The sequence below is a fragment of the Strongylocentrotus purpuratus genome, unplaced genomic scaffold (genome assembly GCF_000002235.5).
Source record: "Strongylocentrotus purpuratus isolate Spur 01 unplaced genomic scaffold, Spur_5.0 spur5_scaffold_11, whole genome shotgun sequence".
NCBI classification, from domain to species: domain Eukaryota; kingdom Metazoa; phylum Echinodermata; class Echinoidea; order Camarodonta; family Strongylocentrotidae; genus Strongylocentrotus; species Strongylocentrotus purpuratus.
Window position 1 is genome coordinate 20,032,740 of NW_022145596.1, and position 25,573 is coordinate 20,058,312.

Sequence of the window (25,573 nt, forward strand, 5' to 3'; positions counted from 1 at the left end):
AGAACAAAGATTAGATTGAACGAAGAAAAGACATTGGTAGAAGCGAAAACAACGTGAAAATGGATGAACCAAGTCAAGAAATGGGTAAACAGATTTCGAGAGAGGCAGACAGAAATAGCGAAGATATGATTGTGTCTCTTCTGCGCAATTAAGTTATGAGAAGAAGCTTTCTCAAAATACCTGTACGATGTTTTCCTTGAAACCGAAGGTTCACGAAATTTTCGATTTTAACGCCACGTGTATTTGGTCTTGTATGGCAACAGGTCCTTTTTCTCTCGAAAAGAAGTAGATGCACTCGTGTCCCTTGGTATTAAAGACATTCATCGATCATGAACTACCCTATATCACATTTAGAAAATTTGTCGGTTGTTAGTTGCTTATCTACAAACGCACGGGTCCACTTCCTTTTTAAATTGTCGAGTAAACTAATCATACACGTGATAGCATACGCTGTGCGAACGCACTCCGTGGCGCCACAATCATATGGTATACAAGTCACGTGATGAAACATACCCAGGTAAAAGGCGCCACGCGCTCCCGTTCCCTACGTGTACACAACGTATACCATTCACAGCACGTGCACGCTACGTACGGTTTGATCGCGTCTAAAGTGTCCCGATGGTGATCACAGTGTCATACTACCCGGGTTACTTTAATGAAAACTATGAGGCGTATTGGGACGGGATGAGAGGATTTTCACAATAAACGGCAGAGTCGCGTTACGCATCCTGACCAGATTGTGGTAATGAGGTGATTCTTCGGCGGAAATAAGAACGATAGATTTCCAAACCTGAGACAGTTTTGTCTGTAAGCTGCCATCTTAAAGAGGTGTAGGCGGTTATAACTTGTCTACGACTGTAATTAAAGTGATATAGCGGTTTGAGCAAGATGGTATCACATTATGAGAAAGAGAATTGGTCATCTTAAAGTAGGAATGTCTGATGACCTCTCTTTTCTTTGACCTCAGTAAATCAACATCCTCGTTTTTACCTACTCCTACAGCACTTACAATAACTACTGCTACTACCACTACTATACTATCATTACTACTACTACTAATACTACTGCTACTACTACTAGTACCAGGCGCGGATCCAGGATTTCTTAGGGGAGGGGGCCCAACTTTTTTTTTGCTCCCGAAAATTTGAAAAATCGCGCCGGCCGAAAAGTCGCTCAGTGGGGGGGGGGGGGGGGGGGGGCAACCCCTAAAAAAGGTACAAATCACGTGTTTTTACATGATATTTTTCTCAAGGCCGGCCCCCCTGGATCCGCCACTGACTAGTACTACTACTGCTACTACTACTACTACTACTACTACTACTACTACTACTACTACTATCTAATCGACTCGTATAAACTTTACTTCTGGTACTTGCACTATTAAAACTTCCGCGTTGGACCAGTCTGCTATTTTCAAAGCTTAGCATTCCAATTAAATCATTATGCTCATAAATGTAAACCAAGGTACGAATTAACGAAGATTGCACTTAAATATATATCAAAATGAATGCTCAAAGTCATTTTAAGCGCTAATGAAAGGAACAAATGAAAATCCTTCTAAAATATAGCTCTAGGTCATTCGAGTTCATTCTGAGCCATTACGCACTTATATTTATCCTTAAAAAATCAATCTGTATTCGATCCAATGACAAATGAAATGAATGAAAAACGAGGCAACTGATACGTGGATATCCTATCCTTGAGGAAAAACGCAAGCGCCAAATAATCATGACAATACCGTGGTATGTTTTCTCTTCGATATGATAGTTTTGAAACGTCCTTGATCTTCCAATTACTTTACTAATGAGATTCTTCCGTGCCCAGTCATTCAGAAAACACAGATTCAATCACGTATAGCGTAATCCAAATCATCACCCTCACCGATCTATATCTATTCTAGCCTTTTTCCGACACAGGACGTGATCATTCCGTGCTTTCCTTCAGCCTATCAATCAATTCAGAGTTACCATTGTACAATAATTATTGTTGGTTTCGCAAATTCGTTCCCTATGTCCTCACCGAGGTCATGCTTGTTGTTTCGTTCTGTCATTCTTTTGCTGTGGTCGTCGTCCGTATGAACTCCGCCATGAAGAATTAATGATAATCCGTTCAGCCATGTAGATGATGACCACGCAAGCACAACATCCCAGGAGTTTTCTATTTGTTTGCTTGGTGTGTATGGAATAGATCCTCTAAAGTTGAGATGACCTTTTTCAAATTCTTGTTCATCGTCATCTATCGTTATAAACTCACATTAATCCTGTGATTTTTATTTAGGTTTTCTTGAACGGTTCACATGATTATCATCTTTGTGTTTCCCTATTGTGTGCATTTAATGTTTTCATCAAGTTTGTTGTCATGTCTTTTTCTGTCTTCCCTATTCTGGGCTTAGATGTTCATATGCTTTATCTAGAATCTAGTTTAACAAACATGATGGTTAAGGTATTAAAGTGTCTGCTCATAGAAAATGTAATGTATTCTTTTTTATTAAACCGGTTCCATGTACATTATGATGATAATGACTTAGGAAGAAACAGAGTCATAATGTTCACTTGTTTACCAATCCCATTTAAAGACATTACAAAAGAGTCCGTTAAAACGATTGAAAAACTTCATCAAACCGCTTTAGTCGGGCCTTTGCAACCAAGTATATTATATTCGGAATTACCCTAAACCCCTGCTGTGCGACTTTGCCTGATTGGCGTAATACAAGACGATTGTCTCGTGAAGAAATCAAAGCTATTGCACAAGCATCATTACCAGCAAAATAACAAACAGGAACAAATAAATATAAAAAACAAATAGTTTGTCAATTTATTCCCGCAAGCCTTCCCTAAAAAGGTTAATAAGGACACTAAATTGATCGTAAAACAATGACCTGAAAAGCAAGGGGAAGGACGCCGCTCTCTGGCATACAGAAAAAAGCGGCGCGCATCAATCCTTGGAAGTGACAACTCCTATCCAAAGAAGCCGAAAAGCCATTTGCGCCAGGTAATTGAGGATAAATGAATTCTCCAGCCGGCAGTGTGTCTTCACGCATCCTTTGGGGGGGTATCATCTCTTGATTGTACAGCGAGAATTAGAGCTAATTTGTGTGACGCATCTAGGGAATTATCTCCCAATGCTTTGATTATTAAGAGGGGTTTCTGATTGTTTGTTTATTCCATGACACCACCTGACGGACCATCTTTGGAGGTCGTCGCGGACGCATTTTGTCAACATTTTCAAGGTAATGACCTCGAATCGATGTGATAGCTAATCATAGCTTATTGCTTCCGTTATGTTTATGAAATATGACACACCGAAGTCTTTAAACAATCGATATCATATCCGCCAGGTGAATTGAGCGAAGATGTAACCTTCAGATAAAACCAAGGGCTTTTTGGTACTTTATGAACGTGTCAAACTTTTTTCACAGAATGATGTGTTCTTTTTATTTTGTACTACAATGGCCAATATCAATCTGAAGGGCTTCTTTCCACAATTTAAAACGGCTTACTTCAATTTTTCGGGTCATTGCGTCGGGTCGGGTGTTCGCGTTACCCGACCTTTTTTGAAAACATGCTCCTTTATTTACTAAAAATTAATGTCGGGGGTAATGTTTGTGAAATAAACCCATCTCATCTACAAATAGTTTGGTCCAATTTACCCGACACTTTGTGAAACCCTATGGCCCGAATTTACAAAGGAGGTTCTGATTTTAACCCATGGTTTAACGCATTTGTGTGTATATTTTTCTTTTTCTTCAGTCATATGGCAAATGGTTGACTGAAGAAAAAAAAAATCACACAAGCTTTTAGTATGTAATTTGAGGATTTTTAAAGGGATTACGCGCTTCTTTGTGTAGATTATTTTTACGGAAGTGTGAAAAAAATTGTCCCACTGAAAATGAAAATGACCCAAGGATAATGCTTAAAATCTCAGGTCACAAATCGGATCGTATTCTCTGCTAACAATTTGAAACAAACTTTGACGATAGTCAATATATACAATCAGATGCCCAAATATGCCACATCTAAACAATGGAGCATAATTTCTCGTGTGCATGGAATTCGCTAACGACTATTTGTTTCTTGTTGTTTATCCTTTGTTTGGCTTATAATCCAGGCGGTTATATTTGGGGTTTTGGGGACGTCACTTGGGTAGCCTACTCACCTCACAGAAGACAGCCCTGGCAGCGTCCTCTTGAAAACTTCCGATAATGATACGGGCATCTTTCTCTTCTAATTGCTGTATCTGCGGCCCGGGGTCATCCACGAAACTTAATACAGCCGAGAAAGTGATGTTCGTATCGCTCTCAAAGTACTTGCTCATCTTGGTCTGGGCCTAAAGGAAAAGAGGAAGTGAAGACAGAAGGGGGAAGAAATAAATACTTCATGATGTATGAATGTGTCTTGAGGATTGGTGTCCGACGCACGATTGCACTTTTGTCAACAAAACACGATACGATTTGATTGCGACTCTTTCCTTTTTTTTTAGGGGGGGGGGGGTGGAGGTAACAACATCTCAAAAATAAATTGAAGAATTACAGCCATTGAAACCATTCGATTAAAGGTAGCCGAAAAACCCCATGCAAACAAGCAGCAAAAAAGCAACAAAAAACATCGAAAGAACTATCCACAAATATTCGTAATATCGCCTCCAAAAAGAGGTAATCCATGACTGTCCATGAGTGTGTGAAGCAACAAAGAGTCGTCGTAAATTTGATATGCGAGGTACAGAGAATATACATGATTTTAAAGGTAGAGATAGATAGACGAGAGAGAGAGAGAGAGAGAGAGCGTGTGTGTGTGTGTGTGTGTGTGTGTGAGAGAGAGACAGAGAAAGAGAGAGAGAGATAAAGAGAGAGGGAGGGAAAGAGAGAAAGAAGAAAAACAGTGAGAGATAATAACATTATCTTGGGGAACGAAAGTGACAGAATGGGACAGCATGACGATTAACATAAATAGAGAGCGGAAAAGGGTTGGTAGAGGATGTGGGGGACGGAATGAGAAAGAATAGTGTAGGGGTGAATTCGTGGTTAGATTAAAGGAGAAAATCCGACAGGTGACAGATAGAAATCGATTTTGCTAGCCACTGTGTTTGTTGATCACATTATATCACGTGATCGAATGTGACGTACCGGTCTGTAAGACAAATTAGATCCCCTAACAGACAACATGGACACTAGCACGCAATTATTATTATTGAGAGAGAAACATTCAGATAACGTAATGTACCTCTGGAAATGTTAGGTTTTCATCTAGATCTGTATGCCATCAACAATACTAAAGTGCTTTAGGGGCGTCATGTCTAACAGTATTAGAGAAACAAAAACATTTTCCTTTTTGTTTGGTATTTTTTTTTGGTTGCAGAAGTTTATTTCTATTATCATGATTATATTATGGATTTCACTTCGTAGTGTGCTGTTTTTCTGCTTTGAAAGTGTGATTATAAATGGAAATGCATGATGATGAATTAATAAAATAAATTCAGGCTCTCAACGGAGGCTCTCAATATGATGGTGATGATGATTTCTTTTGCTGATTAAAAGGAAACAAATCATTGTGGATCTTTATGACGGCATTGAATACACAATGTCTATTAGTGTTTCATTAGTGTTTAGTAGGAATGGAATATCTGTACGTAAAGGTACCAAAATACATTAAACGACAAATCCCATTAATGAAAAAAGAATGACCATTACGAAGCAATTTAGATAAGGACGTCGAATCAAATACCGGTACACATAATTCGTCGCTGTTCTCACGAAGTGACGGTAGTGAAAAAAAATTGCATTCACTTTGCGTTACGATTTTCCTCACTACCGTCACTTCGTGAAAACAAGGACGAATTGTTCGTGACGTAAGCTCACATATCCTTAATAACGCAATCGTATAAATATCTAATTGATTTTCATTCTTTGTGTCCTTGCAAGATAATATCGCAGCAAAATTGTCTCGCTTATATATCCCTATCACGAGGCCAATTTTTTCTTTCATTTGCTCGATAATAAAGGCGATAATGTTTAAAGTTAAACAGGATTGGATAGGAAGTGACAGGTGCAATGTATCTTTCATTACAAGCCCGTCGTTTTTCGTTAAAGAACCTGTCGGAATTAAACAATGACATAGATTAATTATATATTAACGGATGATTTATAACCCATTTTACAATAATATAAATAAATATGTTATTTAAATGTCAGTCAGAGGAGTGATACATTGTAGCTCTCTAAAAAAATACTTTAAATCTAAAGCTAAAGATTTTGGACCTAAAATCTATCTATCGACTTGATGACATTATCTTATGAGTACACATATTCATTATGACTTTACATTAATTAAGCGAGGCTCATCACCTCAGCTATACAGCTTTCAGGTCTACATGTTAAGTCATCACCGTAACTGCAGCATCTTTGACCCCTGTTGACCAGCGATTTATAGAGGGGTGCGGCAAATTAGGTTTTAATTTACTTTTGTGCAATAACGAAAGGGAATTTTGCTCTATAATTGTATTCTGCATTCAGTCAGCTTTCCATTGATACAAAGTTGTATTTTCATCGGATAGGGTATTTAATAATGCATTGTAGGGCTTATTCTCATCATATTCAGAATCTTCCTGCATGCGCTACATTACTTTGTAGCTTATACACATTCATGTCTCGATTTCGATAACGAATGCTTGGGAAATGATGTTTTGAGAAACACAAGACTAAATTTGGTAATGCAGTATTTCTGCGCTTAGGATAATGTAGAGGAAATCGTTGCTGACACCGTTTTAATCATCATAGAAAACAATATTTCACCTAAAATCATTAAGAATTAATTGCACCACATTATGTATGTTACACGTATTATGTGATAGAAGTAAAAGCTTATATTAAGTATATGGGAAAGTATACATTAATTAGACGTGAAGGATATCTGAAGTAGATGTGAAATTATACCTGTGTAGAGGCGTCGTGGACGAGTAGATACGTCGCAGGACTGTCAATCACAAGGTCCACGGTTCGAGTACCGCCGCCGCACTAATGTCCTTTGGCAAGACATTGATCTACATTTGCCACACTCCACCCAGGTGAAGTAAATGGTTACCTGGTAGGAATGTATTCCTTGAAATGCTAGAGCGCCCTATGGCAGCCGTGCTAAAGCCAGGGTAATAATCGGGAGCGCCAGGAGGGTTATTATTATTATTATTATTATTATTATTATTAATATCATTATTATTATTATTATTAAGTAAATTTGAAAGCGTATATGAAGTTGATGTGAAAGCATATCTTCAATAAACTTGAACTATTACGCTTTGAGATAAAGACAAGATTTTTCCCCGAGAGCTACATGTATCAATGACAGTTGTTTCGGAGATATATTTTGGGGGTATTTAGTGAAAAATTGATATTTAGAAGTGATTTTAATTGGAAGGCCATTTTCACCCGATTGTTTCCCCCTATTCCTATACAAAGTGAAAGTGATGATGACGTTTGTATTTTAGTATGACTAAGGGTGCGTTTAATCTCAATTTTGAAGGCGGAATGAGCGAATTGAAACGCTCCATGGTGTACTGTTTATGCTCCTTTCTCTGGCTCCTCCGGGCATGATTCTGGCTCAGAGCCAGAATCATGCGTAGAGGAGCCAGAGCAGTGCAATGCAGAGTCTGCAGTAGCCGTCAGTGCGTTGACCCCATTTACAAATGATTGTGCGTTTATGCTTCCCCCAAATCGGCGATTTTGCAAAACCGCCGATCGTAAACGCACCTTTTTGTGAGTTTACGATCGGCGATTACGATCGCCGTTTTTCGGTGATTCTACAAAAATGAGAAAGGACGCAACCGTGTTTTGAACTAAACGCGTAACAGATGCCTCATTCTGGCCAGAGAAAGTTGAGCATAAACGTACCCTAAAATGAATAGAACGAAGTGATAGTTTAAGTGATGATGCAAGATCCTGTTTTATGATAGTGAAGAGTGCAGGCAGTGAAGAAGGGATCACACAATTTACGACATTTACCTTGTTCCGTTTCTCACATTAAGGTCTTTCAACTTTCAAATTGCTCTTGTATAGCATTTTACAATAGTAATACATGGTTTAACCAAAGGGAAATACATTTTCATTGTTCTAGTGATGACATTACCGGGTGCCTTTAAGCTTGGAGTAGTACAGATACACTTTAAAAGGGAATTTCAAGTACCGTCTCAATCCTTCGGCATTTAATTCTTCAGCTGTCACTCTCACTTGGCGTACCATTACAAAATTCTCATTCATGTAGTCTCCCGAAATAACTCTCTAATAGCCCTGTATCTTGATTAGTATTCTAGTATCCTCCCTTTTATACCCATCTCCTCCTCGCACGCAATGTGTCAAAAACTAGTTCTCGTCAGCAAATGTGCTCTATTTTGCTGGATTTGCATAACAGGGCTTCCACAACCCCACTCTCATTTCTAATTCTCTACTCGTGGAAGTGCAGACTGTGGGAAGAGGATGAGGAATGCCGATGGTGGAACATGGAAAATGATTCTTAAATCTTCAATTTAAGGAAGGCATTATCGCCATGTTTACCAAAAGGCTTTTAGGAAAATGAACTCGCTGATTAGTGCTTGTCAGTTCCACTTTCCCTGGGAGAGAGAGATGAACGGGGGACGGGTCACTGAACTAATGCAGGAGACCAACGTATCCATGACACGAAGGCGTACATACCATGCATAACAATCCATACAAAATGTAAGACTATATCGGGTGTGTCCATACACGGGTTCTTTTCTGACTCGTTGAAATAGATTATAAGGACAGCAAAATCTCCAATGTTCATTAGAATAATTAGTAAGGAAGAAATATGGGCCGCGTGTGATCATCTTTCCTCTTTCTAATCAAGATTCGATATTTTCAGCCAACAAACACACGCTTGCGAAAACAAAGTTAAAAAACTAGGTTGTATCACCAGGCACATTTACACATAACAAAACCATTTTGAAAAATCGTCGATTTTTTTTGGACTACAATTTACACCACTGGAAAAATCCATTAAAAAAAAACCGTCAAAGTTTGCTCTACTCATTTTTGATGAGTAGTGCTCTGAATGGGACAGCATGGAAGCCATATTGCTCCGGTTGTCTCATTTTCGCCAGCACAAACGTAGCTTGTTCGCGTATATAGCAGACGGCAATCGGCGGATCAGACGACACTTGGTAGTGATTTTGTATGTGAGATTGCTTTTGCTAAATATAAAATACAAGAAACTTTTCCATATCTTTAAACTATCATTGATATCTGATAATTAAACAGTTAGTAAAATAAACCTACCAAACTACATAATACAATGAAATACTTGACTGAAAATAGGGGAGTTTGATGTGGTGCACAATTGCACCCCTCTGTTAATAATCGAATAGTCCATGGTGTTCCTGAATATTCATGTTTTTGCTTAACTCGGAAAAATGCTTGCCTACACTAAATGGAAAAAATTACGGTGGGGGGGGGGGTGGATGAAATGGACATAATGAACAAATCAGAACTGATCTATGATAATTCAGGCTTCTTATCATTCATGTGCTTGACTTATAACCTTACAATCGCGTGGTAAATTGAGAGTCCAAAGTTCGACTTGTTGTACATGTGTTACATAGGCAATGTCGAGCCTGCGACCTATTTTGATCAAATTCCGGCGGGTGAACTTTCAAAAGTCAACGGGACATGAGGGTTCCAATGGAAGAGCTAGTGATAACGTACGTCGTGGTGGATGTGCTTTTCGTTTAAACAAAAAGAATTTTTTAACGATTTGGGGGGGTAAAAGTCCATAGGCTAACGTACATGTTAGGCTGCTGGACTCTGCCGATAGGGGGCGTTGTCAAATGAGACTAAACGGAGATATATGGAAGTAAAAATCAGTATCTTATCAAAGATTGCATTTACACACACATAAAAATTATTGAAACTTCTGTATGCGTTTAAAAAGACCACACTCCAGAGGTTGATTTTTTCCGATTTTGATTTCTCGTCGTGTTTGTCGGTAAATGCTATGCTTGAGGTTGCTATGCAGCTACCGGCAAAAAACCTTAATGCAGCTTCCGTGTAAAATTCAGTTGTCTGAAGCACACACACTTCTGGTGGGACAGAAATGTCGTTTTGCCCGTAACCTTGAAAACTTATAACTTCCCTCTATACAAAATAAAAATATATTGTTTTGATAGACAGGTACTCGTATCATCTGAAAATGATAAACACCTGCTAAATAACAAAATATTGATGAATATATATTTGTATGCAATGACGTTCACGGAACAACTAAACAATTGATTCGTAGTCAACTCACCAGCGAGAACAGTTCTTCTTCCTGACTGAGACTGGCAACCATGTTCCATTTAAAGTACTCAATAAAGGAAGCTCGTGCTGCATTGTGGGAGGAATCGGGGGTCACTGTCCGGAAGAAGGTCGGATAATACTCCTGATCGGTGAGGGCCACTGATGTAGACCCGTACGAGACCTGATAACATAGAAGATATATTAACATATACTTAGTAATAATAATAATAATATTCCGCTTTTAAATAGCGCTTAATACATCTACGATGTCTCTAAGCGCTTAACATATCTACTATTACCCCGGCCATTGGATTCAATACTTGCCCGCACATACTGTGTGCACAATCTCCACTCCCTGGGGAGCATTCTAGCCAGGCGTTACTTGGCGCTTAAAAACTGTTTGACCAACAATGACGGTCGCATCCCACCGGGTACCCATTTATCACGTGGGTGGAGAGTAGCAAGTACAGGTTGATATCTTGCCAAATGATATGATATAAGTGCCATGTCGGGATTCGTACCCTCGACCTTCGCATGAGTCGAGCCAAGCGCCTTAAAGGTAAAGACCAGTATTGGAAACGCCCCAATTTCAAAAAATGAAATGGAAGCTCTCATTACCAATCATGTGAAAGAATATGTTTTGACTAATACATGATGATAAAAAATTTGCCGGGAAACCGCCTACTAATTCATATATTTGGTAAATTTGTTTCTCTCATGGTCTGTGAGAGATATAGGGTAGTCCCATATACATCTCTCTGTGTATAGTGCTTGTAACTTTACGAAGAATGGGCCAAATTTCTTATCATTTTGATGATTCCAGAACCTTGCAGATGCTAGATGCTAGATGATCAACCTTTTCTGATCGATTCCACAACGTTTCTTTCACAATGCAATCGCATGACCATAACTGGTCTTTACCTTTAATTAAACCACTCGGCCACGACACTCTTTTATAAATTAGGTGTAGGAAATAACAGTTTCCACTTATACATTTAAAAAGGCTGACTAAGGTTGACTGAGCACTGTCTTCTTTTGTTAAGCATGCTAACATCGCGACTGTCCAACTTTGTGTCTAACCGTAACACCTATATAACAAGTTGGCATAACTTTTTTTCAAACATGTTCTGAAATAGATCCACCTTTTCCCCAAGACCCTATTAATAGATTAATTCATAAGCACAATTATTCCAGTTCTTCCCCACTGCTCAGAGTCAGAGGCATAATCTAGAAAGGTTTGGACGAGCCCTTACCTACCATGACCACGTTCCAATAGGGCAGGATCTGGCCCACTCTCTTCGACACGTCCGAACAGGAGCATCCCAACAGCATGGACATGGTGGGTTTACGGTACAGCTGATCGTAGAGGGCGTCTACTCCGACTCCAGTATCGCACTACAAGTAAAAATATTTTTTTTAAAGAAAATGAATTAATCTCATAAAACATGAAATCAACTTCAGCTAACAATAATGCTTTGTATTTTTTAACTGGTCAGTGTATTTTCAGTTGACTTAAAGAGAAGGTTGAGTTCTGGGAAGAGGTGAAAAATAATTTTGTGAGCGTTATCATTCTTATTATGCAAGTGTGGAAGAACATCAGATAAGACATGTTCCCTGAAAAGCATGGCTCTTCAAATGCCTTCATATTCTAAATATGTAATGTAACATCGTAAAACTCCGGGGTAGGATTTTTACGCCACGTGTTCGTGTAGTCCCATATACATCCTTCTGTATTAGTAACTACCAAGACTTGGCCAAATTTATAATTTTGATGATCCCAGAACCTTGCAATACACACACATTCTTATATGCTAGATGATCAACCTTTTCTGGTCAATTCCACACCGTTACTTTCACAATGCAATCGGATGACCAGAACTCAACTTCATCTTTAATTGAATAAATCGGCAATTTTGTTGTACAAAATTTGAGGGCTGAACCATCAATTGGAAATACCAGTGTCATTCCAGGCCAACGTTTGAAGATTTAGTGTTAGGTTTTGTTTTATGCATACAGATTCGAGCACCCAGAATTGAAATGCAACGTTATGATAAATATCACGATTAAAAACTACTGGAATGTAAAGTTGGACGTGACGTGGGGTAAGTGTCTTGAAGAGGTAGATCATGTTAAATTGGAAAATGGATTTCCTGAATTCACGAAGAGGTAATACGTGTCCATGCAAAATGTCTCTCGATATACACGTACATGTCATGACATATATCTTGCTGGGTTCACTCTTTGTGGCAAACATATCTTTAAATCCAACCCAGCATGTAATGGAATTCATTTCTTTTGCACACTCACTCAACCCACAACAAATTCTCACACTCTTTTCCTTCATACACATTTTCACACAAGCAGACACAACCCGCCATTTTTCATTACTACCCTTTTAGTGCTGAGTGGTGCACAACCCCGTTGCACCACCACACGATTGGCAGAATACACTGATTTTCCCTCAAACAGTATGCGTAGAAGGGTTTGGACACCATTCAGCTCCAATAACGTCACTGTGTGAACATCCTTCCCCTTTTCTTTTCCGTTGGTGAATTTTGTGCGAAGGCCATCCCGCGAGGCTTTGCCAGCTGCCGTAAATTTGTCGGTAAATTCCCGCCGGGCAGAAGTTTTTACATGGCCAGAAAATTTTAGTCTGTCGCTGCAGACTGTTCAAGAGAGAATACAAGGCCTTTGGAAACGACAAGCTGGTACAATGACTATACTCCTACCATGCCTAATGCCTGCCTGTCTTCAAGATTAAACCAGGAAGCTGTAAGCTTCCCGATTATACATAAAACAAAATCAGCGCGTTATAGAATGATGTGCTTCGAACACCTTTCTCATGTCTTCATGATCATGCTTAGTCGCAAATTTAATCCGCGTACCAGAGAACTCAGTGGTCTTAAGTTGCGGTCTTGTGGAAATATTTAATACTTCGCTGTCACATGACATATTTCATTTTTTCCACAATTAAGCCTCGGATAATTTGTTCCAAGACTAAGGAAATTTAAAGCACGATATAAATAGTAAATAGATATCAATGATTATTGATCCGTTAAAATAAATGTTCAAAGGTGTCGCCATTTCGCAAGCGCGTAGCCAGGATTTCATTTTAGGGGGGCGGTAGTGAGCACGCGAAGCGTGCGAATCACTTAAAGAGCGCGCGAAGCGCGCTCCCTAGGGGGGTGGGTGCAGGGAGGGGGGAATTTCCCCCCTCCCGCGCGAAGCGCGGAAGCTTTGAAAGAAGACGATTCGTTGTACCTTTCTCGACTCATAATCCTTGTCTGAATTCAGTCCCTCCCCTCTCTCGCGCGAAGCTTTGACGCTTTTTATTAAATTATTAGAGAAAGAAGACGAGTCGTTGACTCTTAATCCTTATCTCGACTCTCTCTCGACTCTTAATCCTTATCTGTATTTAGTCCCTCCCCTCTCTCACGCGAAGCTTTGACGTTTCATTAAATTATTAGAGAAAGAAGACGATTCGTTGTACCTTTCTCGGCTCCTAATATATCCTTGTCTGAATTCTGTCCCCCCCCCCCCCCTCTCGCGCGAAGCTTTGACGTTTCATTAAATTATTAGAGAAAGAAGACGATTCGTTGTACCTTTCCCGACTCATATTTCTTAATTTGAACTCAGTTTCCCCCTTCCCGCGCGATGCGCGGAAGCTTTGACGATTCATTGTACCGTTCTCGACTCCTTTTCCCTCTTTCTTCCTACGTCCTCTTTCTTTTTTTTCTTCTCTTTCTCTCTCTTTTTTTTTTTTGGCCGGCGTTTTGGGGGGGGGGGGGGCGACCGCCCCCACCGCCCCCCCTGGCTACGCGCCTGCCATTTCGTATGAACATTTCATACTTAAACTATTACGTAACATAAGATCAGAAGATCGTTGGTTCAAACCATCCCACCATTACTGTACGTGACATTTGTCCTGTTTAACTGCATTTGCCACTCTGTACATAGGGTAGAAAATTATGATTATATTCGAACTTTACCTGATAACTATGGCAACATAAAATACGTTTACAGAAAAACTCAAGCCGCTACTGCCTGCATACACAGCACAGTACAAGGGAGACAATAATACAAATATTTGTCCTTTTTAATACAAAAGACAGGGTGAAAATACTGGAGAAATGCAACAAACATGTTATTTGGAGTTGCTAGGTAAGTTTAGGCACTTGGTTCATTTGTTCGAATAGTTGCATTTTAATATAGTTTGAGTAGCATATACAGAAATATTATAGTTCGAGTTCGATCAATAAACATACATAAATGAGGACTTCCGTCAGGGACCAAACAAGTGAATAAAGACAAGAAATCTGACATTGGAATAATCAGTGCTACCTTATCGAAATTCAAGAAAGATTGTATAAATTATATATTTTTTCGTAGCTACAGAACAAATAAGGAGGAAAACAACATCAATGATATACGCCCGTTTTCATTGACGTGTCTGAAATCACTACTACGTACCGAACAATATCATAGTTGTGAACAAAAAATGAATTTGAAAAAACCCTCTAAATCCTTTTTCATGATCCGATGGGTTACACACGATTACTTGTAAATTTAGGTCCTTGCATATTCTCTTGGGAATCTTAGTAGCTCCTTAATTTCACGCACTCCTTTTACTTGCAGCCGTTAAAGCAGAGCACTGCGTGTGCCGATTTGTATTGGGCTCGCGGGCAACGGGGCGGCGTTGACAATTTAATTGACCTCAATTTCATTCTTTCTGATCGTAACATGGGATTTCTTGATTAGGAGCTAGGATCAGTGGCGCAACATGGGAATACGATGAACGTAATTCTTAAAGGATAGGGAAGAAAGACAGTGGTCGATATATGTCAGTGAAATCGACCTACATACAGTTACAGTGCCATTGTCAATAATCAGTTGTATCAAGGTGTGATACACGCATTTCACTCACGTCTTATCATAAGAAGATAAACCTTACAGAAAATAAGCTTGTCAGATATCTACTTTGAAATTCTGCACTCTTCTGCCGAAGATAGGCAACATTAACGTTCATACTATCAACTCATTATGTCAAACATCTCATTGACACATGATGTATATGATGCCCGTGGATAGGTTACATGCTGACCAACGTTCTCTCTGGAAATAAAACCTCCATTACAATACGTGTGTTTAAAGGTGAGACATCCATTGATTACACGATAGTAATGTGAGAGGACGAACCTGTTGATCAATGGTCATTCATACCAGGGAGAGTGTATCCCTGTTCCTACCATTTCTCAGAATAGCTTACGTCTTGATCCAATATGACCCCGGATTTTCGCCCTCATTTCCATGCCCCCTGATCCTCGAAGGTTCCAAGTCGTGCCTTTTATCTCCGTTGGGAGCAGCGAAATCAAGTCCCCCATTTATGGATCGCGACGCCATTTTGCTCTCCTTTTCTCTCGAGTTACAACTTTAAAAGCCACGTTTCCACTATAACTACAGAACTGTTATCGGTGTTTAGTGATACTTGCTCTCTTCCTAATACGATATAAAGCACATACTCTAAAAGCTATAGCCTGTCTCCCGTGCGGATGTTCCTGAGACAATAAATGAAAGAAATTAAGTTCTCCTGAGCCTACTAACAGTATACTGCGTCCAGGAAAAAAATTATGTTTATCATATAAGAGAAATGTATTTGGAATATAACGAGTTTCCATTTTAGAGAACGGAAAACCTGCCCTATAACTGAAAACAGGTTAGTGTTAATAAAGTGGTAACATCGTTTTTCAATCGTGTTAACATCGGGGAATGTTGATGAGTTGCATTTTCCAAAATTGATCCACACGTTTTCCAGACGGGATCGATGTAAACAAAATGACGTGGGTATGTGAACGACGACGAGACGAGGTTGCAATAACTGAGCAGTGGGAACGGGATGGTCTAATGGATTAGATCACTTAGTTGTCAATAAGGACGTGGATATGCGCCATCATCCCTTCCCTATACTCATAGCTGTCAATATCCCTGAATGGAGACCACCACTCCTGACAGGATTTACTCCCATCACATTACTGGCATATTTGCTAATTTTCGGAGGCGGCGTGGAGGAAAGAGATGATGGATGAAAAGACCGCTTAAAACTCGATTTGGGCGAGTCATTTGGCAATTTGGTCAACCATTAATGGATGCATGTTGTCATGATGTATAGTAGTGTCCTACCAAATGCCACTTAATTAACGTTGATGCCAAATAGCTACGACGCTTTGACAAGCTAGTTTAACTGATATATTGGTATACGTGATGTGTTGGAACCTGAGACGCCAACTTAATTGCAAAAGATTGTGATTGATCAATGAAAGCTATGAAACAAATCCACAGTCCTTTTGGTGCCACACGGTTATTGACACTGCACGTAGAATTAAACGACGACCAGCCTTTCTATATTCCTGTCAGGTACACTACTTCAAACTCTCCAACTTGTAATTACTCTGAGGGTCTATTTGATCATGGAAGTTTATTTTATGGCTCAATTTTAATAATGGAATTTTTCTCAAGGCAAATTTTAGTGATATATTTATGGCAGGAACTTAGCTATTCGTAGACTGGAAAACAGAAGAATTTGGTTTGCTCTACTAGAGCAACATGTCAAAGGTAAATTTATGTGAGTTGAAATACGATTTCCAAAAGTCTACATACCCATTCCCTAAATATTACTTTCAAAGAAGAGCGACAACACGGAGACAAATGCCTTGGTGCTTTTTATGGAAACGACCATTACTGGGACAGTTGTACGTGTTCGTGGTGTCTAGAGCTGTCTTAAGTATGTACAAACGCACGTTTATAGCCACAATAACCTTTCCATGGACGACCACTAAAGAGTGAGCCGGCTATTACGCGTCGTCGTTTACGACCCCATTACACCTCTCATCTGTCACAACATCCCATCATAACCCCTAGACAGATCTGGGGGGTGTTTCACAAAGATCCTAAGTTGAACTTATCTCTAAGTTGGACTTAACAATTATGGAAAGCCATTAGCGTCCTTGAAAATATTTTGTAAAAGTTATTTTAAAAGGCATGAAATTTTAATTCAAATCATTCATATTTTCTATTATCATGGGAGATTTCATGTTCTCGATGTGGAATTTATGAAAAGTCTGAAATACTTGAATTTGTTTGCTTTTGAATATATTTCATTATAAGGCTACAAATGGCTCTCTATAATATTTAAGTTCAACTTAGAGTTAGGTTCGACTTAGAATATTTGTGAAACACCCCCTGGAACTAGCAAAAGCCCTTGGAGAACCTCTTAAACTGTCTGAGAAACGTCGTAAAACAGTTGTGAATGGTGCTATAAAAGATTTGATCGGTGCGTGCGAATGGGTAGCGCGTATACAGACTCGGCCCATATCTGATCTTGGGTAGATGTAGAAGTGTTATTCAGAGTATTTAACGACTTACATGTACGTGACACTCAAAATAGACATGTTCTTTCGGTTTACAGTCGCATTAAACCTTTCTGGTTTATGGGATGTCTCGATAATTGGGAACCCATGTCAAGTTACCATGATTATGCAAGTAGTCTATGTGCTCGCAATGTTAGGAGGATCACGTAAGCTTTCTTATACACTTCTGTAACATGTGATTGTTGAAGAAATTTGGTTTAAACTGAAGATCAAATGCGATTAAACCTATACGTTTCTCTCCTTCAAGACAAACAGACAGTAATGTAGGAATCACCAACATTAGGTCACTCGTCTTTATTCGTCTCCCCCTTTATTATTTTCTTTGTAATACTTATTTAGCTTTTCCTTGAAACACAGTGCACGAAGAACTGTCATAATTCCAATTCTCGTCTTGTGGGATATTGTCATACAATTTTCCCTAAACAAGCTTGAAGTAACAATTCGATTGCGATTATCTTGTAATGGAAAGCTGTCAAATGTTATATTCGGATGATAACTGATTCGTCTATACAGTTGCCTACTTGAGTCATATCATATGTCTAAGAGTCAAAGCGAAATACACCCTTTGTTAACTTGTGATGTTATGGATGAAGTTGGGGAGGGGGGGGGGGGGGGGGGTATACACCTGACCTTACCATGCATTTGGCTGTCATACTGACAGGAAATGCAAATTGGGGTCATGGAGCCAGGAGGAAAAAGTCTAAGAAACACTAAATAACATCCATCATTCGGAATTTTGCATAAAATCTCCAAATCTTCATCGACATTGATTTTCTATAGTATTCTCACCATTTCCCCGCATCCACAGAGATGCCATAAGAGATGGGAACGTACTTTCGATTTGATACCAATATTGCTCAGCCCTACTTCGTAATCACTTCCAAGGAGGTCAATGATAAAGAGCAAGTGTCATCTGACCTTGATAAAGTGACAAATCAATTCATACAGAAATCTGTCAGGCTCAATGCGTTCTAACCGATTTGAAACGTCCCCCTGCATGCATGATAAATACACGCCATTAGGGGCGTTTACACCTACAGGAAAAAGAGAGATTACTTTTGTTTGCGTGTGTGGAAAGAATAATTTCACTTATCTTCGCGCTTTGCATCTTGCGATTTTTTCAGAATAATCGTGATAGTTTGCCGGGTGCTGTGTGTGTGTCAACGGTATTGAGAATCACAAATTGTTATGTGTGAACGGGCCGAGTATGTTAGGGTGGGGGTTTCATTTGGTTGAGCACTCCCGTTGAATGAAGTTGATGGGACTGTATGGTTGGACGATGGAACGTTCGGTAATGACTGGCCCTGATTCGATTGGAAGTTCTGAATGGTTGGAATGAAAACTGAATGAAGCATGCAGGATGTGCTATGAAATGATGCACACGTTCACGGCTGGACTGACACAAAAAATGTACAGCACCCGACGCGTATATCAAATTTGGCACTCTGTATTACTTGAATATGACAGCCTACCATTTTCTCAAATACATCCTGTCTAATCTTGCGTTCATATCATGTACATGAAAGAAGCAAGACTACAAATATAAGATACAATTAAATGTAAAAACATGACAATGTCGGATAAAGATACCTCATCATTTTACTGCTTATAAATGCACATTACTGCTTTATCTCAAGCAAATAGCCCTTGATATATTATTATTGGAATAATCAAGCTTTACTATGATACGAAATTCTGATTTTCAAGTAAGACCCAGTTTTAAAACTAAAGCAAAATCATGAAGCTCTCGACCATCTGTCAACAGGGACTTTTAGATTTGCACAATGACAACGTGGATTGCTACAATCGACGTCCTTTTAATGCACTGCCTTTAATGGACGTCACACGTATCAGTCCACGCAAATCTAAAAGTCCCTATTCTTATTGCCAGTCAGCTCATACTACTTAATATTACCTACACGAATTACTAATGACAATCCTTCCTTTTCACTACTACAGAAAAACATCTCTAATATGAACGGATGTGGAGGATGAATGAATCAACTTGTGTAATACACTCCCACGTGACCTCCCACGTGACCTCCCACGTGTTTCCTATATTTTTGTTACACCTCAAATGTGCCCTATGCATCAAACTGTCGTATAATAATCTTAAAGAGATCCGGTAATTTTGTCTCAGATTCTGAAACAAAATCCTGGATTTAGCTCATGCACTTCATGCTGCAATGATAAGTATAAACCTTTAGGTCAGTCTGGAACTCCATGACTTTTACAAGCCGATCGCCTGTCTGATTATCAAGATATTTATGATAGGAAATCGGAACCAAATTTTGCGTTTGCCAAACGGTTTTCATAACACTACAGTTTATTGGGGAAAACGAGTATGGTAAAGCCGGTCACTCAAAATGTTTTACTTTCTTGTGGCACTTCTCGATCATTTTGAAGCGAGATTTTTTGTAGGGTTTCAATATTACACCACATCACATACACTGATAACACGTAGGGCCGTGCATCTCATATTTAACATTGTCAAACGATGCCTTTAATCGTGGCGTCACTTTTGTTTTGATCAATGAATCACGGAAGGGTTTAAGACTCGTTTCCTTTTCAGACATGTGGTCTTATTTCGTATGACTGATGAGCTTTTATCAACTAATAATCTTTTTAGTCGGCTGTTCTTGATTACTCTTCCGTTCCGAATAAACTCTCTCTATATATATATAGAATATAGAATATATGTTAGGCACCCTCAATGCCTACGGGGTTCTGTTTTTTTCTAATAAAAAAAAAGGTTATTATAAAACAAATGCTTTTTTTGCCTCAATGTGGGACAAAAATATATTATGACCTTTAAAAACTAAATCTGAGTTGACAAAATACTACCGGCTTTGACAAACACAATTGGCCGTATCATAATGAGTATGATCAATTGCTACTGTCTTCCGACGTGCCTTCAATTGACATAGATCTGCTATTCCCATTAAAATGCTAGGCGACAGACAGCAAGAAGTAGGCGGTGGCAAACAACTTGAGATACGTTAACGAGAGGGTATTGAAGAGAGGATGGAAGTGGGTTATTTGGTTTGAGAAGAGAGTGAGAGGGGGAGGGCAAGACCAAGAGATGTAGTTTTAGGGGCAGAATGATAGGGCAGAGGCTGAGAGAGAGAGAGAGAGAATTGGAGGGGATGGGGGTAATGTGAGAAACATCTTCTTCAGGAACACATTTATGAACCCATGTGATTTCTTTGTACAGTTATACAACATTCAACATTCAATGATGATAACATTACGAATGCTTACTGTGATTTACATAGGGGTCGGAAAATGCACAGTTTTGAAAGCTCCTTACTTTTCGCCCCATCGTCTCCCTACCCACCCCCTCCCCACCGTCTCCCCTTCCTCATCCGAAACTCGACAACACCACCACCGTCCATCTCGGAGGCGCCATATGCCTCTTAATTGGCCAGATCAAAGTCCGAAGAAGTGTGCGCATCTTTTAATTAGGGGCAGCGCTCCCATTTTTGTTTGGTATACGGGCCAATTAAACAAAACCAGTGGGTGGTAGGAGGCACTTGTCCCATCGTCTCTGTCTCTCTACAGCTTCATAGTGATGTTAAGAAAGGTGGATGATTGAGGGGGTTGGTTCAATGGCTAGGTCGGCTCTTGAACCTCGTTGACCTTTAATCACCCTAGATACCCGACACTCCTGTAACCTTCTGCCATCTGCCCATGCATATTTTGGAAGGAAGTGTGATCTTCTTTTGTAAAGCCCCAGTCCCATATAAAGCCGGACCAGCACGGACGAGCACGGACCACTCCGGACCATCCCGGACCATGGTCTGGGGCGATCCGGGATGGTCCGGGATGTTTTGTTCAAAAAAGTGTGATGCTTTTAAGCTACAGTCCCATATACGTCCCGGACCGTCCCGGACCATCCCGGACCCCATCCGGGGTGATCCGGGATTCGGTCCGTGTTGACACCGTGTTGGCACCGGGGTGGTCCTGGATGGTCCTGGATGGTCCTGGATGGTCCTGGGCGGTCAATAACTCACTCCCGGACTGCCACGGATCAACACGGACCGCCACGGCGCCACTACGGATGACCCCGGACCCAGCACGGTGGCTACACGGATCACCCCGGATCAAACTATTGTCCCGGACCGTCCCGGACCACCCCGGCAGTTTTTGACCGTCAAAAACATCCGGGGTCGACTCCCGGACCGCCCAGGACCATCCAGGACCATCCAGGACCATCCAGGACCATCCAGGACCACCCCGGTGCCAACACGGTGTCAACACGGACCGAATCCCGGATCACCCCGGATGGAGTCCGGGATGGTCCGGGACGGTCCGGGACGTATATGGGACTGTAGCTTAAGCATGGTTGGTTTTCTAGTCCATGCCTTTTGTAATTGTTTCTCATACCGACAGAAACACCTTAATCTGACCTCTGTTATTATCCATGACATAATTCCGGTGGTATCCATAATGTTTTATTCTTTTATATGTTTCATGTATCCATCATCACCATGGTTACTGAAAGAGCTTACAGGAATCATCTTCGTCCTAATTAAGACTGGTATTTCAGAAGTGCGGGTTATTGTTGCTATGTGCATGTCCTAGGCGCTTTGTGTATAAAGGCAAATCATTCGTTCAGCTTCCATGGTTTCATAAAAGGTCCGTATTTGCTATCTACCCCCTCTCGGCTGCTGTGTAACTATGTTCGTATAAAACCAGCTGTAAATGAGGCGTCAACTCTATCGCGACAATTAAGGAGCGCATGCATATATGTATACGTTAAATATCTAAAATTTTGTTGTGTCTCACTCCGAATAGAGAGAGAGAGAGAGAGAGAGAGAGAGAGAGAGAGAGAGAGAGAGCAGTACTTACATGAAGTATTACCGAATCAGGGAATATATAGTTCCCCAGACTGGGAGCATTACTTCACTCGGTTTTTCTAAGAAACACGGTAAAAAAAGGTAATCACTCTGCTTTATCTTGTACCACCACACGCCAGCACACGACAAAGCTTTACCACCGGGAATACGATAAAACAAAATCGATGGAAGAAGCTCTCTACCACTTCACTCATGGGAGAGAATGCTAACCAAATACCAATCAGCGACAAATTTGATTTTCATTCCCTCTCAATCGTACTTTAATACTTGTAGAGCTGCCATCTTTAACTCAAGTTCCACAGGACGGAGGAGTAACCACATGATCTAAAGTAGGTAAGCATACGCGTAGGTGCTCCCCTTCCCACAATTGGGGGTGCCTTTTTAGATTACCAATTTTCGAGCACCTGTCATGTCACATTAATGAATATGCATGACCATGAACTACTATGTAGGGCGAGCTATACAGTGTGTGTATGTTCACTCCAATTCTCTCTTTCTCTCTCTATCTATCTCTTCCCTCTTTCTCTTCTCTCTTTCTCTTATATATCCCTTAATCTAACAATTTTGTTTGTGCTTTTCCATTCCATGTTCATTTTTCTGTTTCTCTAACCAGTTATTCAAATTTTCATTTTCTTTGGTCTTGCTAGTTTTCAGTACAGTAACCATTTTAGGGGTCAAAGAACAGTTTTTTTCTAATTACCGGGTATCCACTGCTTTACATTATAAACTCTCTGATTTTAAAAGAGATTGGGTAACTTTGTCTCAGATTCTGAATCAAAATCCTGGATTTAGCTCATGCTGCAATGATATTTATAAACCTTTAGGTCAGTCAGAAACCCCATGACTTTTACAAGCCGATCGCCTATTTGATTATCAAGTTCTTTATGATTGGAAATCAAAATCAAATTTTGAGTTTTCCTAACGGAATACCACCTCACCGACGAATTAAAAAATGCTTTTTTTGTAATGGAATAATTGATATTTTCACTCATTAGTCAAATACATTTTCCTGCAGCTTTTCTATTTGTCTAACTTCTTCTTACTATTTCTTCAGCGCTTTAAGACCTTTAACAAAAGGTATTATGCGCAATAATTCTACAGAAACTGTTCTATTATCATCATCATTATTATCAATACAATAACCTGTAATATTGTCTTATGCCTGACATTAATTTCTTTACTTCCTTTTGAATCAAAGGAAGGGTATTTCCAACATGTTCAGGTCGATTTTAGAAAGCTGTGAATTCGTAGGGAACGATGGCAACTCTTTGCCTAGTGCATGGTAATCATTTATTTTTCAATCGGTTGGAGAAAAGACTCCGAAACGGGGTGCTTAGTTCGTGACACCTACATGTATTATGTGCGTGACGTAAAATCTAGTGATACTGTTTACTGAATGAAACCGAACGTGCCTCATGAAATCTTTTCAAAGGGCACATTATATTTAGAAGTGACCGATCAACATTGTAATGGAAAAACCAATCATGAACATCTATTTGTATTCATAGATATATGATCAAAATATTTTTGCAGTGGAGCCTATCACGTATAGCCAGCTATTGAAATACAAAAGACTCTTTGGTTAAAGGACACTTTGTTTGAAGAACGACGTCACTTTGAAATGAAATTCAGGCCATTATCTGATTGTCATCGAAAGAATAATGTCCTTATTATGATTAAACTGTAGGGTGATATCTTTTCAAGTGTTGAATATTTGTGATTTAATCACGGTTTAAAAATAATGACCCTGCTTTGAGTGTACTTCATGCTCCTTTGAACATTCCTGACAAGATAAATATTTTTCGATAGAGAAATCGAGCAGATCGCAAGCAAATAATCCCCTAATTCCCACCCGAATGATGACGCATCTACATGATGACCTGAAGAGCAGCTTCAAGTTCCAGTCACCGTATGCGCTATTAGCCAAAGACAGAACGCCACCATGTTCACAAAGGAAGGGTGTAGGAGAGACATTGCCATGACTGCTAGATGATTGTGGCAAAGGATGTGCTTAACATGAACGAAGGACTTGGAATAAGGGAGTCTGTACATAGACACGAACTGGTGATTATTAAAAACAAAATAGGAATGCTCGAGTCCCCTTTTGAGGCTCCCGAAACTCATTCCTCCGTGATCCCCTGTAACAGAGTGACAACGCGTCAGTCAATGCCTCGACATCATCTGACCACGACAAGAAGTGCACCTCTTGTCTGCGATACCGTAAATATTTTGTTTCACCGACGACCACTCAGAGCCTGATACGGTGACTTGCGACGAAGGGCAATCGGGTAATGGGTATTTGAGTAATGACCACTTGAACGAATGGAAGTTGGATCAAGCGCGATGGACCCCGACGGCCCTTTCCACCGACACTTGATATCGATGGCCGTGTCTCGACAATCAGCTGGTCACTGACGGAATGCGCACCGAATGATTTTCGCCGTTTCTACGGAAAGTCCTTGATATATATTCTGTTTCATGTATTCTTCTCACTTTCAGTAATCATTAATACAAAAGATGAAGATTCGTTCTTCATTCTGAAGTGCCTGACATCTACATTATTTGTCTATTGATTGGTTTCTAAAGAAAACGATTAAATTTCCTCTAAAAAGGCTACCCTTCTCTCTTTCTCTCTCTCTCTCTCTCTCTCTCTCTTTCCCCTCTCTCTGTCTCCTGAGTAGCGTTTATAGCCAAACCCCTTTTTATGGGGGGGGGGGGGGAGGAGGTACAAGCGATTATGCTGACAAATAATCAGGAACAATAGGTTCACAACGTCAAGTACTTGAATGTAGGTAGCCGGGACGAGCTCAGTACATCAGCAATCGAACAAACAGAAAGTATCAAAAATGAAGGCATGGTAATTTACGTGACTGTGGTTTTGTCACAAAAAATGTATACATAATAATGAGAGGGTGCAGTTTCACCTCATGTGTTGATTCAGAAAATGCATTTTGGGATGTAGAGATATTAAAATAGAAACATGCTCAACTGACATGTCTGAAACGTGAAAC

At 39.9% G+C, this 25,573-nt stretch overlaps 1 protein-coding gene across 1 annotated transcript in view; it reads right to left on the bottom strand.

The window, feature by feature from the left end:
- The window catches only part of LOC574827 (gamma-aminobutyric acid type B receptor subunit 2), a 164,105-nt gene that overhangs the window by 17,172 nt on the left and 121,360 nt on the right, over nt 1–25,573 (bottom strand). Inside the window, exons 4-6 of the mRNA XM_030980175.1 lie at nt 11,537–11,674; nt 10,290–10,460; nt 4,156–4,326 (exon numbers count right to left, since the gene is read on the bottom strand). Coding sequence (XP_030836035.1) covers nt 4,156–4,326; nt 10,290–10,460; nt 11,537–11,674 — 480 coding nt within the window. The remainder of the gene's footprint in view (nt 1–4,155; nt 4,327–10,289; nt 10,461–11,536; nt 11,675–25,573) is intronic.